Raw genomic sequence first — 13,500 nt, forward strand, 5'->3', positions numbered from 1 at the left:
ATTTAACAGTCCTCGAAGTAAACTTTCTAAATCTAATGAAATGTATTTAAAGTGTATGTAGCTGGGATAAAAAGCCGACCATCAATTGAAAGTTTTTACCTTTCGTATTGAAGATTTGGACCCCCCCCCCCCAACACCAAAGATGTAGCCTATTTCCGTTGAAATACACTAGAGCAGTGTGAAAAAGATATAATAATAAAGTATTATCCATGGAATGAATGTTTTCAATCAAAAGAAATAAATTTGCACAGAATTTGTTTCATTTGTATCTTTCCAATTTAAGGTGAAATCCAAACTGTTTTCTGGTCATTATAGGCCAAGCTAATGAGGTAAAATGAAAGAAAATTCATTTTTTATCTTAGCCGCTTAACTATGGTGTTCTATGGTCCTTTTAAGGACCATAGAACACCATAGTTAAGCGGCTACGATAAAACTCATAATTATCTTGATCTTGTGGAATAATGCCTTCCCGCAGTCTGCTTCACAAGTCCCGCAAAGCTTGTGAACTCCGTTACACTGAACCCTATTTAAATCGTGTATATATAATTGCTTCATATTGGTGCAATATACGCTTAGTGTTCTGCTTAACTTTGGCTTCCTGCGATATGATCCATCACGATCTTCTGACACTTTACTTTACTTTACTGCTCCCTTAACCGGCTTGGTCGTCGGGGCACCACTGATGACATCTTGACAATCTCTCTCCATCTGTTCCTGTCTTCCACTGCCCTCTGTGAGGTGGCGAAGTTCAGGCCAGTCCATTCTCTTATGTTGTCTTCCCATCTCTTTTTCTGTCTTCCTCTTCTTCTTGTGCCAACCACTGTACCCTGTAGGATTGTCTTTGCTAAACCAGAGGAGCGGGAGATGTGGCCGTACCAACGTAGTTTACGTTGCCTGACTGTTGTTAGTAGGTCATCGTAGGGACCAATAGCGTGCTTCACTCTGGTCCGCACCTCCTCGTTGGTCACATGGTCTTTATATGATATGTTAAGGATCTTCCGGAAACACCTCAACTCCAGTGCTTGTATTCTCCTTTCCAAGTCAGCTGTCAGTGTCCACGTTTCACAGGCATACAGGAAGATGGATATGGCGAGGGTGCGCATTAGTTTGATTTTTGATCCCAGTGAGATGTTCTTGTCATTCCATAATGGCTTTAATTTTGCCATGGCACTGGTTGTTTGAGCAATCCTGGAAAGCACTTCAGGTTTTGACCCCTCATCTGATATAATCGCACCAAGGTATTTGAAGCTGGTTACTGTGCCTAGCCTTTGGTCACTTATTTCCACTGCTTCATTGATTCCTGAAGGATTGTTGGTCATCAGCTTGGTCTTTTCTGCACTTATTTCCATTCCATACCTCAGTGATGTTTGATGAAGGTTATTAATCAGGGACTTGAGTTCTTCCTCACTGCCAGCTAAGCCATCTATATCATCAGCGAAGCGAAGGTTAGATACTGCTCTGCCTCCGATGTTAACAGTTCCCTCATGGTTCTCTAGTGCATCAGCCATAATTCTTTCCAGGAACAAGTTGAAAAGCGTTGGTGATAGCAGGCAACCTTGTCTCACCCCGACTGATGTTTGAAACCAGTCTCCTATGTTACCATTTGCCAGCACTGCACTCATGGCATTACTGTACAGCTGCTCGATGGTACGCACTAATGTTGGGTTGATGTTATACGTCCTCATAGTGGCCCAAAGTGCAGCATGCCACACCCTATCGAACGCCTTCTTAAAGTCAATGAAGACATGGTATAGGTCCTGCTGGTGTTGGAGATGTTTTTCACACAGTATTCTTAGGTTGAATATCTGTTCTGTGGTACTCCTTCCTGCTCTGAAGCCTGCCTGTTCTTCAGCGATGATGTTCTCCGCAAGAGGTTTCAGTCTGTTCAGGATAAGTCTTAACATTATTTTGCTGGGGTGGCTGATGAGGCTGATTGTGCGGTAGTTCTGACAAAGCTGGAGATTCCCTTTCTTGGGGAGTGTAATCACTAAGGACTGTGTCCAAGGTGTAGGCCATTTGCCCGTCTTCCAAATGTTGTTACATATCTTTGTAAGCACGTCAATAGCTGCATCACCTGCTGCTTGAACAAGCTCACCTGGAACGTTATCTATGCCTGGTGATTTGCCCTTTTTCAGTGCTCTCACAGCGGTTTCTACCTCTTCTCGCAGGATAGGCTGACTTTCCTCATTATCTGGGTAGTACTGTGGGCAGTCTAGGATTGATGGATCACCTTGCAGTTCGTAGTTGTACAAGTCAGAGCAGTATTCTGTCCACCTACTAAGAATCTCCTTATCTTCCACTAGACACTTCCCGTTCTTGTCCTGTATAGTTGCAGATCTGCTGTTCTTTACAGTGGTTAAATTCTTTACCAGTTGGTATGCTTTTCTACTGTTGCTCTTGTTCAGGCTTGACTCCACCTCTTCACATTGCTGTCCAATCCAGTTTTCCTTTGCTTCTTTAATGCCTTTCTTAACCAACTTGTTGGCCTCCCTATAATCTCTTGCTCCATCTGGATTGTTCCGTTTACACTTCAACTCTCTTCTCCTGTCGCATAGCTCCAGCACTTCCTTTGTGATCCATGGCTTCTTCACATGGCGGTGTTTGCCTAAAAGCTCAGAGGCGGTCTCAGTGAGAGCTGTATTGAAGGTGTCTGTTAATTAAACTGCAGTATCAGGTTTAATTATTAAAAATACCCTTTCTGCCTACTGTCAATAAAACACATCAATCCACATGTAGCAGCAACCTCAGACTTGACTATACTAGTCTACATGATCTAAAGTCTGCACAAAAAGTAACTCAGCTGTTATAAATACGCCTTTAGATTCAGAACTAATAATTGTTTTCACAATATTTCAACATAGCGAGAAAGATGATTTATTTACACGCATTTTGATACTCCATTCGTTAAATGGCGTTCAATATTAACAACACAGTAATGCTTTTACAGAAAAATACCCGAATTTAAAAGTTGCAGTTTACAGCGATCAATGGTTATAATGCCAGCACTGTAAACACGTAAAGCCCGCCATTATCTTCGCGCTTACTTCAAATTAATACAAATAACTGCAACTTTTAAATTGTGGTATTTTTCTTTCAAAACACTGCTGTATTGTCAATATTGGACAAATGGGGTATCAAAATGCGCGTAAATAAATCATCCATCTTTTTATCTTGAAATATTGTGAAAACAATTTTAGTTCTGAATCTATAGGCGTATTTATAACAGCTGAGTTACTTTTTGTGCAGACTTTAAGTCAATAGAGTCTAGAGGTCCTGATTCAACCGTCTCTAAAGTCAAACTCTTTATTTCCGTCACGTCTTTGATGACAAATCGGCCAAATAAATCACTCAATAAATAAATATCTTTCACCTCAATTTACATGTGCAGATAAAGGAATTAATTACTCAACAATCATGGAATAATCATGAGTAACAGTAACTTTAATAATTTTATTTTCAACAATATGAACTTAATCAGTTCAAATCGTTTATCTGAGAAGTACAAGGTGTCCCATAAAAAGGTTACATGTTGAAAACGAAGTGCATTTTGTGATGGTACAACAAAACAATGGCATTTTTTTCAGATATTATTTATTGGTCCTTCTTGTAACTGTTTGCTAAGTTTCAATTCCGTATCTTAAAAGCAACTTAACTTATGAGCGCAAGATGACAGGGGTGTCAAGAGTGGCTAACCATCAAAATATCGCACAACGAAAGTTGAACACACGCTCACCTTTGTTTTCAGATTTGTTCTTTATTACCTTTTATGTTTCTCTTATTTTTCATTGTTGAACTTATTGAACAAAAGAAACATATTGAAACATAAAACATTGTACACTGAAAATAAAACAGTTTTAGAACTTCTTGACTCTTGGTGGTTACAAATAAAGGAAGGTGGTCATTAGAGAAGAACACGTTTTTGGTGAAAGCAGTTCTGCACGCTGTAGCCTATCTCATGTCATCAGCATAGTGAAATGAATAACAATCTTTCACATTTAGGCCTTGTTTGGATTTTGACTTGAAATCGCTGCTGTTTGTTTTACATTTCTGACTGAACTCTTGAAATAAAACTGAAAAAGTTTTATTCTTTGTTTATCAGAATAAAATACTGCATTTGCCATGCTATGGCTGGGCCTACTCAAGTGCCCGCCAAATGCACGGCGGCTGTGACGGTGGTTTAATGAACCTCGTGTTGCATTATGCCACGTAAAGAGCTTGCTCAGGAATGCGTGGAATGCGGATTAAGTACGTAGGTTGGGAACTTGACATTCACAGGGGTACTAGTAGAGGGTACACAGATTATGTCATGAAAAGGATATTTATAATTGTTAACATTAACTTAGATTATTTTCAAAAATCTACATGTAAACTTTTTCTGGGACACCCGGTACATAGTCCAACATGAAAAAAATTTCTTCGCAGCCAGTCAACCGAATCAAATAAAATTTTCGTATGTGATGCACAATAAAATAGACTATGCGCTACAGTCTTTATTTTTTTTATTTATGATGGCTATTTCTTGACTTATGTTCAATTTTATTCACTCGGTATTTTTTTCTGGGACACACTGTATATCAAAACTGCTAGTGCGATTTAATCCATTATTACGTCTTCAGAATCTTGGCTCCTATACTTTGTACATAACCTGGCTGTCTGTTTGTGTATCGGTCCCCTGGAGCTAAAGGGTTTTTGTGTATCGTTCTGTAACCTCTTCATAGAGTGCACAGTTCATATATGCAGAAATAACCATGTATGTCTATTTAGGTGTGATTTTTTTGCAATGCCATGACCAAACATCACATTTTGGGCCAAAAATCACAATATTTGAAAAAATCACAATTTTGAAAAAATCACTTTTGACCAAAAATTAAATTTTGACCCAAAATCAAACATTTGACCAAACAAATTTCTGAAAAGAACTCGCATTTTAAAGCAAAATCATGTTTTGACCAAAAATCATGTTTTTTACTAAAAATCATGTTTTTGACCAAAAAAGATTCTGAAGACATAATAATGATAAAATTGGACGGATACTTTCGCATGATACCTGAATTTATCGATCTCGCTAGAGTTTTCAAATATCACGCTCGACTTCGTCTCGCGTGATATTTGAAAACTCAAGCTCGACCGATAAATTCAGGTATCACACTCAATCCGTCCAATTTTATATCAAACTTGGGAATCATATTACAGGTACAGGTGTCAATGTAAGGTATACAATATGATATGACAAAATCTGACTATACCCCTTTGACCATGACGAATTTATTTTCTATTCATTATTTATCAGATGTGCAATGTCCAAAATTGCCCTATTTAAAGAACAGTTTGTTATTTTGTTCCCGTACACCCAAACCGCCTTGTAAACACTATCATGTAAGACCATTTAAATTAAGTTTGTCTGGTGTACGGTAACTCTGATGATACGAATTCATAACGGTCAAAGGTTTTCATTAGAATTACAAATTGATAATAGGTCGATTTGAAGTTTTACCTGCTAGTCCAATATTGGTATATATAATCACATTTTTGTGACTGCGGGCTAGGTTGCTTCAACAGGTCAATTGAATGGTCGTGTTTGTGTTCAAAATCAGTCAGCAATAGCAATTCCACTAAATTACCACTAATCTTTAAATTGTGGAGTTCCCCAAGGTTACAAATTAGGTCCCCTGCTCTTGTAAACAACGTTAAAGACATCACCTCAAATATCTTAATTTAATCATCTCTGGCAACACTAACCTCCAACATAAGGGGCTGTGCAATAATTATGTGTACCCCCGTGGTGGTGAATTCTCAAAGTGGTCTGCCAAAATCGCTTCCCCCCCTTCGACGTTCCAAAAATCTTTGCCCCCCCTTTCGACGTGCCAAAATTCTTTGCCCCCCCCCTCCCCTTTCGATGTGCCAACACATCTTTGCCCCCCCCTTGCACACTAAGATTTTGGGGAGCGTAGCGAGCAGGAAATTTTGCATATTTTAACGTATTCCTAATGTTTTCCTACATCTTTTTAGGGCGTAATATAGAAACGATGCCCAAAATATCTGTGCCTAAAATCGCTTGCCCCCCCCCTTTCGACCTGCCAAAATCGCTTGACCCCCCTTTTTGGCTTGTCAAAAATCTTTGCCCCCCCTATATAATTTACCACCCGGGGTACACATAATTATTGCACCACCCCTAATTATCACTCATACACTGGTGTCATATATTTTAAATAATCATATTGTTTTTGTTCATCGTGCTAAAATAAAGTTCATATACGGGGAATGTCGAGCAGGGCAGTTAGGAGAGTGTCCCATATCATGACGCCTCCAGTCTAGAATTTTCGCACCACATTATGTCAGTGTTCACTTTTTGAAGGGCGACGCGTGTAGTTAGGATAACGACTGGCATAGGCAAGTCTTCTAGATGACCTCAAAAGGTCAAGTTGTCTGAGAAAATAAAAATGGTGGTCAAAAATGTCACCAATTTTTACCCTTTCGAGCGAGAATACAGCTTATTTAGCCAATGTCAACAGACATGACAGAGGATCATCAGCAGAATTATTTTTCTAACATATTGGACTAATACTCTAACGTTAAAAATATGGTACTTCACAATATGACAGTTATTAGGCCTAATGTAAAGAAAGTGTAAAATAATGGTCGTCATTTTTGGGTAAAAATTATTCTAACAAATTACCAATTTCAAATGACGTCACGAAAATAAATTATCTCTTGCATATTCCTCCAACCAAATCGTCAATTACAACGCCACCATTGGTCTATTATGATGATTTATTATGATGTCGAGTGTATGTAGGAATTGGGGTCGGGGTGTGTGTGTCTGGGGGTAAGGGTGATGTGGTAGTGTGGGTCACACAACACAAGCACCACATTGCGATTTCCAAACGTAGACATCGGACGTACGTTGATCTATTCACTGACCACTCTCCTGTATTTACGTATTTAGCTATTTTTGAAGATATTCCACGTGCGAAATCGACGTAGATGGTCAATTCCAGCGAAAGCGGGACAAAATTCTCTCTATGTTAACTTTCCACTTTAAAATGTCATTAATAAAGGATAACGTTATTGATGGAGCATATCATGTCACGTCCAATGTGCTCTCTTTGTGCATATAGGCCTTTACTAGCAAGTCATACCAGGGGACAAGTTATGATAGCTTAAATGAATTGGCGTTACCCACGAATTCAAAGATAAAGCACCATATATGTCATTGAATGTCCTTCAATCAAAATAAAATTATTACTGTTAGAAAGACGTTTGCATGATCTCTCATCATATGTAAAACGATTGAATTCCACCAAAGTTTGTGGACTCTAGAGGCCATTAAGTCAATTTGGCTAATAATTTTGTTACCCGCGTATCAAAAATAAAATGATCGTTCTGAAAAATGTTAAGTGAATATGCCATAAATGACTATATCATGAAACGAAGTTTCGTTCTATAATTCTGAGGTCCAAGTGATTATTTTATGCAAATACGTTTTACCCATAAAATTCCATAAAATCAAATTACCCACGTATCAACTGTTACCCACGAGTCCAGCAAATATAATTGCCATAACTTAAATTAACATTTAATGACTTTGGACACTGAATTTAGTTTGACAAGCGCTTAATATTGTAAATCATAAAAATACGTTCACCGCTTTAAAAAGAATCTACGACGGTTTAAACTTTTGTTACCCACGAATCCCGAATAGATGCTAACCTTGAAAAATAAGGAGATTGTTTATTTTAAGTTTAAATCAGCACATATTCAAGCCATGGGTATGCTATAATTTAGACAGTACTTACAGTTTATACACTTAAGAAACGCAAACCCCAAACGGTACTATAGTACTTATAGCTTTACCCACGAATTCGGCGTTACCCACGAATCCAAGGATTTACTCGTAAATTATATGTTTCTTATGCATCTTAACATTTTGAAAACATGCGAAATAGGTTCCAAAACAGTCCTGTTTAATAGCGTCCTCTTGAAGGTATACTGAAGCTGCATCATGAAGTTTTGATTGATTATCCTAAATTACCATTTTTGGGTAAATGCAATTGGTTAGAGAAACGGGAATCATTGAAACACAATGGAGGAATAACCGCATGGTGGTCTCCAACCTTCTGTAATATTTTCTATTTTGCCGCTTACCAATACATACCTTCAAATATGTGTTACCCACGAACATTTTGGTTACCCACGAATCCCTACTTAAATTATAGTTAACAATGTATTGATAGTGTTTTAGTTCATAGGAACTGTCAAACACGAGTTAATAGAATATTGCTGCATGAAAATATGGAATGATTTTACTAAAATAATAATATAAAACTGTTTGCTCTGTCTATTTGAATTTGGCAACTTCATTATTCTGAAAATTTTTATACCCAAAATGCCATAATGATCCATTCTAAATATTCCATGTAGTCTGTATTTTGATTAAAATTCAGTTTAGTGCCATTGCAGCCTGAATTATTGACATACGGAAAAGTATTTTTTATTTTTATTTAAAAAAATTAATAGGAATTGCTATTTTCCAGACGCTGTTACCCACGAATCCATCCGAGATCCTCATCCTGCGACGAGATACAAAATCTAACTTCATATTTATATGAAGCATTTATTCTAATCTTTCGAAATAATACAGTAATGTTAAATGACAGCCACTTTGGAAAGAGTTCGAAGAATTGACACAATCTCAACTGTACACCTGGTTCTTTCTTAAAATTTGTAATAACCAAAATATTTCTTTGTAGATATATGTAATAAAATTATATTTTACGTTCAAAGTCTTCACCGATTTCTAGTGTATATGAGTCACACATAAAATATTGAAAGATATTAAAGAAAGTGAAATTTTATGGCGTACAACAGGTGAAAAATGCTTGAATTCGTGGGTAACATGCATATGCGCATTTAACACTTTATTTGGTCTAGCAAGAAAAGTTATTTTTCAATCCGATGGCACTTCCACCTGATGATTCACTAGACATGATCGTCTCATTTGATAAGTCTAGAATTGAAAAGGAAAACATTTTCAAAATGGCCCCCAGAGAGAATTTTGGCCCGCTTTGGCTGGAATTGACCAGATACATCGTTGAAAATGCACAAAATGTGTCCATTTCACAATATGTTAAAGACAGCCAAAGATAATGAACATACGAAGGAAAGTCCAATTATTATATATTATGATCCTTTTTGTTTGTAACATATCATTATAATAAAGGTACAGCTGCGCCCCTCTGGAAAATAGTACTATTGATCTCACCTCGGGCCCATAATTTTAACCAGTACCTCTCATGGCAGTATATATTTTGTATACTATCAAACTAAAAGCGATAATTTACTGAAAAAGATGTATAAGCCCCATTCGTTACCTGGATCTGGATCTGGATTAGTTACTGCCCAACGCCCACACGAGCAGGGTGGTGCTAATCTGCAGATGCTTTGGTTGCTTATTTCTTGCTTTCGTTGTCTTTGATGTACTGTTTGACTGATTTAAACTTGTCCTTGTCCTCTATATATCTGTGATTTGGGATGGTGTTGTTCCAGTCCTTAATTGTGCGGTTCATGAATGAGAATTTTAAACAGTTTTTTGATGCTGGTAATTGTGTAAATCTACTATGTCGTGAGGCGCGTTGGACAGGGCGCAGGATATTATGCATTGGAATGGCGAGGTGACCCATCAGAGCTTGCTGGAAGACTGAAATTCTTGTTGTCTTCCTCCGATCCTCAAGAAGCTCCCACTCAAGCTCTTCTTTCATTGATGTCACACTGCTGTACCTTTCGTAATCTGCCATTACAAATCTTGCTGCCCGATTCTGCACAGCTTCGAGCTTTTGTATGAGTTCCTGTGTACGTGGGTCCCACACGGATCCACAATACTCCATCCCTGGACGGATGAGAGATTTGTAAGCTAGGTTTTTTATTTGTCTAGAACATGAATACAGGTTCCTCTTGATAAATCCCAGAGTTGCCTTTGCTGCTGTATTATTAATGTATGAGTATTATACATTGCTATATGGTACATCTATCCGTCTCATTAATATCCTAACTGAACATTGTGCTGCTTCTCTTGACAGTTTCTCCGATGAAATCACCAAACTCGAAGATGACCTGCGATCATGTTGTACAGAGATAACAACAGAAAGCCGAACTTCTTGATCGCAGAAACAGGAAGATCCGTGGCATCTTGGAGAAACGTCAACAGCACAACAGAAGACGGTTTAGGCGTCCTTCAACTACTAACCATGATAACGAAAACCTTCCCTCCACAGTCGTTAATTTATCATCATCCTCTCTTTTCTCCGCTGAATTGGATCTTCTCTCCAAGGGCTTCAAGTTCTGTCCCACCCCTCCAGAGGTCAACCAGGTAGAACTCAGTCAGGATCTCACTCAATATTATCGTCGCATACGTCTACGGGAGTTTTTCCTTGATGAGCCAGCATCTGAACCTGAGCCTTTTCGCAAGAAAATCAGTTGGGTCCCTCCAAAGAACAGGGTTCCAGCCATGGAGACATACGTGCAGGTTGTTAGTTCCCAAGTTAATAATTCTGCTAATTCTCCCCACAGGACACATGACAACTTACCCCGTGATGAACGCCAGGCTCTCAAGTCTCTTAGAACCAGGACTGACATCATCATCAAGCCTGCTGATAAAAGATCTGCCGTGGTTGTCATGGATCACCAAAAGTATATCGATGAAACCATGAAGCACCTCAACAATCGTACTAACTATGCTCTTGTTGATTTTGATCCTACTGACTCTTTCTCTCAACAGATAAAGACCACCCTGGATGACATGCATGCTCGTGATGAATTAACTGACAAAGCCCATGCATTTCTTTCTCCTACAGATTCTTAAGCTGCTCGATTTTATCTCCTCCCCAAGATCCACAAGCCTGGAAATCCTGGTCGACCCATTGTATCCGGTAATGGTTCCCCCACTGAGAACATATCCCTCTATGTTGATCACTTCATTAAACCCTTCGTTTCACAGACTCCGGCATACATATTCGACACCCCTGACTTTCTCAGGAAGCTTGAAGCTATCAAGGACCAGATCCCCAGCACTGCCATCATTGGCACTTGTGATGTGTCATCCTTGTATACTAACATCCCATTCAATGAAGGAATTTCAGCTACCTGTGAAGCGCTGTCTAGAAGTGGCCACACCAGTCCCCCCATTGATGATCTGAAGACTCTCATGAATCATGTACTAACCAAGAACAATTTCACCTTTATGGGAGATCACTATTTACAGGTTTTTGGGACATCGATAGGGACCCGCATGGCTCCGTCATTCGCCTGCCTCTTCATGTCTAGGCTTGAGGAGCAGATGTTGGATGCTGCCCCTTGTCGCCCATGGATTTGGTGGAGGTACATTGATGATGTGTTTTTCATCTGGACCAGAGAAGAAGACAACCTTCACACCTTCCTTAACCATGTCAATTCTTTCCACAGAACTATTAAATTCACGTCTGAACTTTCTCACCACCAGGTCAACTTCTTGGATGTCACCATCAGAAAGGAGAATGCCTCCCTTGTCACAGATTTATACACCAATGCCCACAGCAGTCACCAATATCTACACTCTTCCAGTTGCCATCCCCAACATTGTAAAAGTGGTATAGCATACAGTCAAGCTCTCCGCCTCCGCCGCATTTGTACTAATGATTCTGACTTCTCACAGCATGCCAGGGACCTCAAGAAGAACCTTACATCTAGGGGACACAGCGCACTCAAAGTGCAGCAGGCCATCAACAAGGTCAAATCTCTTCCCAGGTCAGATGTACTGAAGCAGAAGCCCAGAAGCCAGGACACCAATACCAGAGTCCCTCTAGTGGTCACTTTTCATCCTAACCTCCCTCCTCTCCGCAGCATCACTAATGACAATCACCATATACTTCAAACCTCAGATCGGCTACAACGAGCAGTTCCCGATAGCCCCATCCTGGCCTACAGACGTTTTAATATTATTACGGAAGAAAGTATTTCAAAGATTCTTAGATCACTTCCCACTGAAAAGGCCACTGGTCTTGATGGTGTCAATACTAAATTTCTGAAAGCTGGTGCTAGTGCTCTTGTTACACCTCTTGATCATATTTTTAATCTCAGCCTTCAGACAGGTGTTGTTCCTGCAGTTTGGAAACAAAGTAGAGTGAGTCCTATCTATAAAGATGGGCCCCGTAATGTCTCCAGCAACTATAGGCCCATCTCTGTTATTCCGGTGATCATGAAGATCTTTGAAAGACTTGTCTACGATCAATTTTATGTTTTTTTGTCACAAAATAACATTTTATGTCCTGAACAGGGTGGTTTCAGACCCAAACACTCAACACTCACCACTCTTGTTGATGTAACAGATTACATTTTAAATCACATTGATCGTGGTAGTTATGTGGGGGCCATTTTTTTAGACCTGAAAAGGGCCTTTGACACGGTCAATCACCCGATCTTGCTCTCGAGGCTTCAGAGTGTTGGTGTTTGTGGACTGGAACTACGCTGGTTCTCCTCATACTTGGGTGAAAGAAAACAGGCTACCAAAGTAGGTAATTCACTTTCTGAACTCGCACCTGTGACATTTGGGGTACCCCAGGGTCAATCCTGGGGCCTCTTTTATTTACAATATATATATCAACAATCTCCCTACAGTTGTCAAGAATTGCAAAATAAACATTTATGCTGATGATACTGCCATTTTCTTTGCCAGTAGAAACATTGATGAAGTAAATAATGTATTGAATTCTGGTATGCAAAGTGTTGCTAAATGGTTTCACCAACATATAGGCTCACGTTGAATGTTAATAAAACCAAAACTATGCTGTTTGGATCTGCTCGTAAACTTGCATCCTCTGGTCCTCTTACTGTTCATATCAAAGATCAGCCCCTTGAATGTGTCCCACATTTTAAGTATCTTGGCATTATTTTTGATCAGCGGTTAACTTGGGAACACCAAATTGATAAAATCTGCATGTCACTTTATAAATATATTGGTCTTTTTACCGTATCAGAAAGTTTTTAGCTGTTGACACCCTGAAGTTGTTGTATACATCCGTTGTTTTACCTAAAGTTGATTATTGTGATCTAATTTGGTCAAATGCAGGCTTAACTCTCCTGAACAGGTTGGATCGCCATCAAAAACGTCTCGGTAGAGCAATCATTGGTGTCCCAATGCGCACTCCAACTCATTTTGTCTTTGATTCCCTAAACTGGGAAACTTTTTCTGATCGTCGTAAATATCATATCTGTCTCAATGTTTTTAAATGTCTTGGGGGCCCAACCTGTGCAATATTTTCACCAAGTGTATTGATGCTTATACTTATAGCAATCATACTCTCAGATCATCCAGATCATCGACCGCTGGGAATCTGGTTATAAATACGATGCGCACTGAGACTGGCAAGAGAACTTTCCTGTTCAGGGGGGCTAAGGCCTGGAGTGATCTTTCCCGAAACATCAAAAATCCCCTTCCTGTCAATGCAAATGTCTTCAAGAACATATATA

At 39.1% G+C, this 13,500-nt stretch overlaps 2 protein-coding genes across 2 annotated transcripts; one reads left to right on the forward strand and one right to left on the reverse strand.

Moving 5' to 3' along the window:
• Nucleotides 1-641: 641 nt before the first annotated feature.
• On the reverse strand, nucleotides 642-10,674 carry LOC140139041 (uncharacterized). The gene is made up of 3 exons (XM_072160823.1): nucleotides 10,584-10,674; nucleotides 9,461-9,979; nucleotides 642-2,650 (listed from the first exon to the last, which is right to left on the reverse strand). Exons 1-3 carry the CDS (start codon nucleotides 10,672-10,674, stop codon nucleotides 642-644), a joined length of 2,619 nt encoding a protein of 872 aa, XP_072016924.1.
• LOC140139042 (uncharacterized) lies at nucleotides 10,673-12,682 on the forward strand. The gene is given in 2 exon segments (XM_072160824.1): nucleotides 10,673-11,778; nucleotides 12,649-12,682. Coding segments are annotated over 2 exon segments (1,140 nt in total).
• The last annotated feature ends 818 nt before the right edge of the window (nucleotides 12,683-13,500 follow it).

Source organism: Amphiura filiformis, chromosome 18, assembly GCF_039555335.1.
Source record: "Amphiura filiformis chromosome 18, Afil_fr2py, whole genome shotgun sequence".
In the NCBI taxonomy this organism is placed as follows: Eukaryota; Metazoa; Echinodermata; class Ophiuroidea; order Amphilepidida; family Amphiuridae; genus Amphiura; species Amphiura filiformis.

Excerpts from the sequence above, each read along its gene's own strand:
- LOC140139041 (XM_072160823.1), bottom strand. The coding sequence starts at position 10,674 with ATGACAACCACGGCAGATCTTTTATCAGCAGGCTTGATGATGATGTCA. Across the intron at positions 9,980-10,583 it reads AGCCTGGCGTTCATCACGGG|CAGCAAAGGCAACTCTGGGA; the intron begins GTAAGTTGTCAT and ends TTAATAATACAG. Across the intron at positions 2,651-9,460 it reads GTACATCAAAGACAACGAAA|ACACCTTCAATACAGCTCTC; the intron begins GCAAGAAATAAG and ends TTTAATTAACAG.